At 41.1% G+C, this 1,441-nt stretch overlaps 1 protein-coding gene across 1 annotated transcript; it reads right to left on the bottom strand.

The window, feature by feature from the left end:
- Positions 1-377: 377 nt before the first annotated feature.
- On the bottom strand, positions 378-895 carry LOC119554557. Its single transcript, XM_037865527.1, has one exon. It carries the CDS (start codon positions 783-785, stop codon positions 453-455), a length of 333 nt encoding a protein of 110 aa, XP_037721455.1. The 5' UTR covers positions 786-895; the 3' UTR covers positions 378-452.
- Positions 896-1,441: the final 546 nt, after the last annotated feature.

The following is a 1,441-nucleotide window of genomic DNA, read 5'->3' as shown; positions in this document are numbered from 1 at the left end:
ATGCATATATATGTTCGAGGTCCCCATGCCGGTTACCATTGTCTCGCCGAAAGCCCCGAAAAACCAGGACAGCTCACACAACCAATTGGCTGTGGGGGTGGCGGTGATTTAAATGCAAATTTATCGCCATGCAGCAGTAAAAAGCCAGGGGAGCCAACAAAAAATCATAAACGACCCCACAAAATATAAATAAATGGACACACACGCAAAACGCAACCAAAAGCAAAAAAAAAAGAAAATAATAATATAGGGATGTAATAATAATATTTACAAAATGTCTGTTTGCGCGACTTCTGACGAGAGAACATTTTAATTTTTCGCATTTGCATTTACATTTTGATTAAACGATTTGCATATTGCTGTGCCACCAACTCCCATTTAGTGCCAAACTGATTAATTTATTGAAAGCAATTCGAGGATTAATCAGATCATAATGCCAGATATATAAGCTGCTACTTCAGTTCCCCGACTTGCTGCATTCGGTACAAATCGAACAGGAATCGAGTGCGTTGCGAGGCCCTAATGTGTGCCCAATATTGCCGCCAAACCAGGGTTATGGCCACCCAGGCGTAGTAGACTGCCAGGGTCAACATCAAGACCAGGATCCCGGCGCAGCTGTAGACCAGCGAGATCCTGCCCCAGGACAGCTCCATCCCGTAGACCCTCTCCCGCGCCTGGTACAACAGAAAGCAGTAGCCCAGCGAAAAGAGCGATACGTAGAAGTAGATCGAGTGGTAGAAGGCCGCCAGCCGGTTCAGCAGCCAGTTTGTGTAGTCCAGGCTCATGGTCTCGGATTCGGATACTCAAAATAGAAAATATATATTTTTACGGTGCGAAACTTTTGTTGAAGCAAGGTTCTGGAAGTTGAACGAAAGGTCAACTGGGTCTGAAATATCACAACTTCTTTAAAACCCAAAAGGCATATTTAAAAAATCTGAGTTTTATTTTCTTGGTGATATTTGAAAGATAACCTTGTGATTTGACTCTTTATATTGCTAAGATCTTAAGTAAATAAATATTATTATAGGTATTCAGGTGATAATTCAAAGTAGTGAGATTATTCCCTCAGCAATAATATCATCTTATAATGCGTATTTATTCACCAAATAAATATGTTATTATTATAAGTAATATAATATCAATAAAACATTTAATAAAAGGAATTTGTGTATTATGAGACTTTCGCCTCATCCCTTTGTTTTCTCTTTCCCTGATTTGAATGTGCTAAGCAAATGCGAAATTTCGCACAAGGACCGCACTCTCTGCTCATCGTTAGTCATTCCCATGCGAAGCGGAATTGTTGTTTAAGTTTGCCATTTTTCAACAACTCATCAATCTGTTCGAACTGCTATGCTGCCATAGTTTGCCAGCCAGGCTCAGTTCCAGCTCCTCCTTGTCAGCTCGTCCTGCGTCCTTCGTCCTGATGCCGGTTAACGTTCCT

Source organism: Drosophila subpulchrella, chromosome 3L, assembly GCF_014743375.2.
Source record: "Drosophila subpulchrella strain 33 F10 #4 breed RU33 chromosome 3L, RU_Dsub_v1.1 Primary Assembly, whole genome shotgun sequence".
NCBI classification, from domain to species: domain Eukaryota; kingdom Metazoa; phylum Arthropoda; class Insecta; order Diptera; family Drosophilidae; genus Drosophila; species Drosophila subpulchrella.
This window is presented reverse-complemented; position numbering and strand designations above follow the sequence as displayed.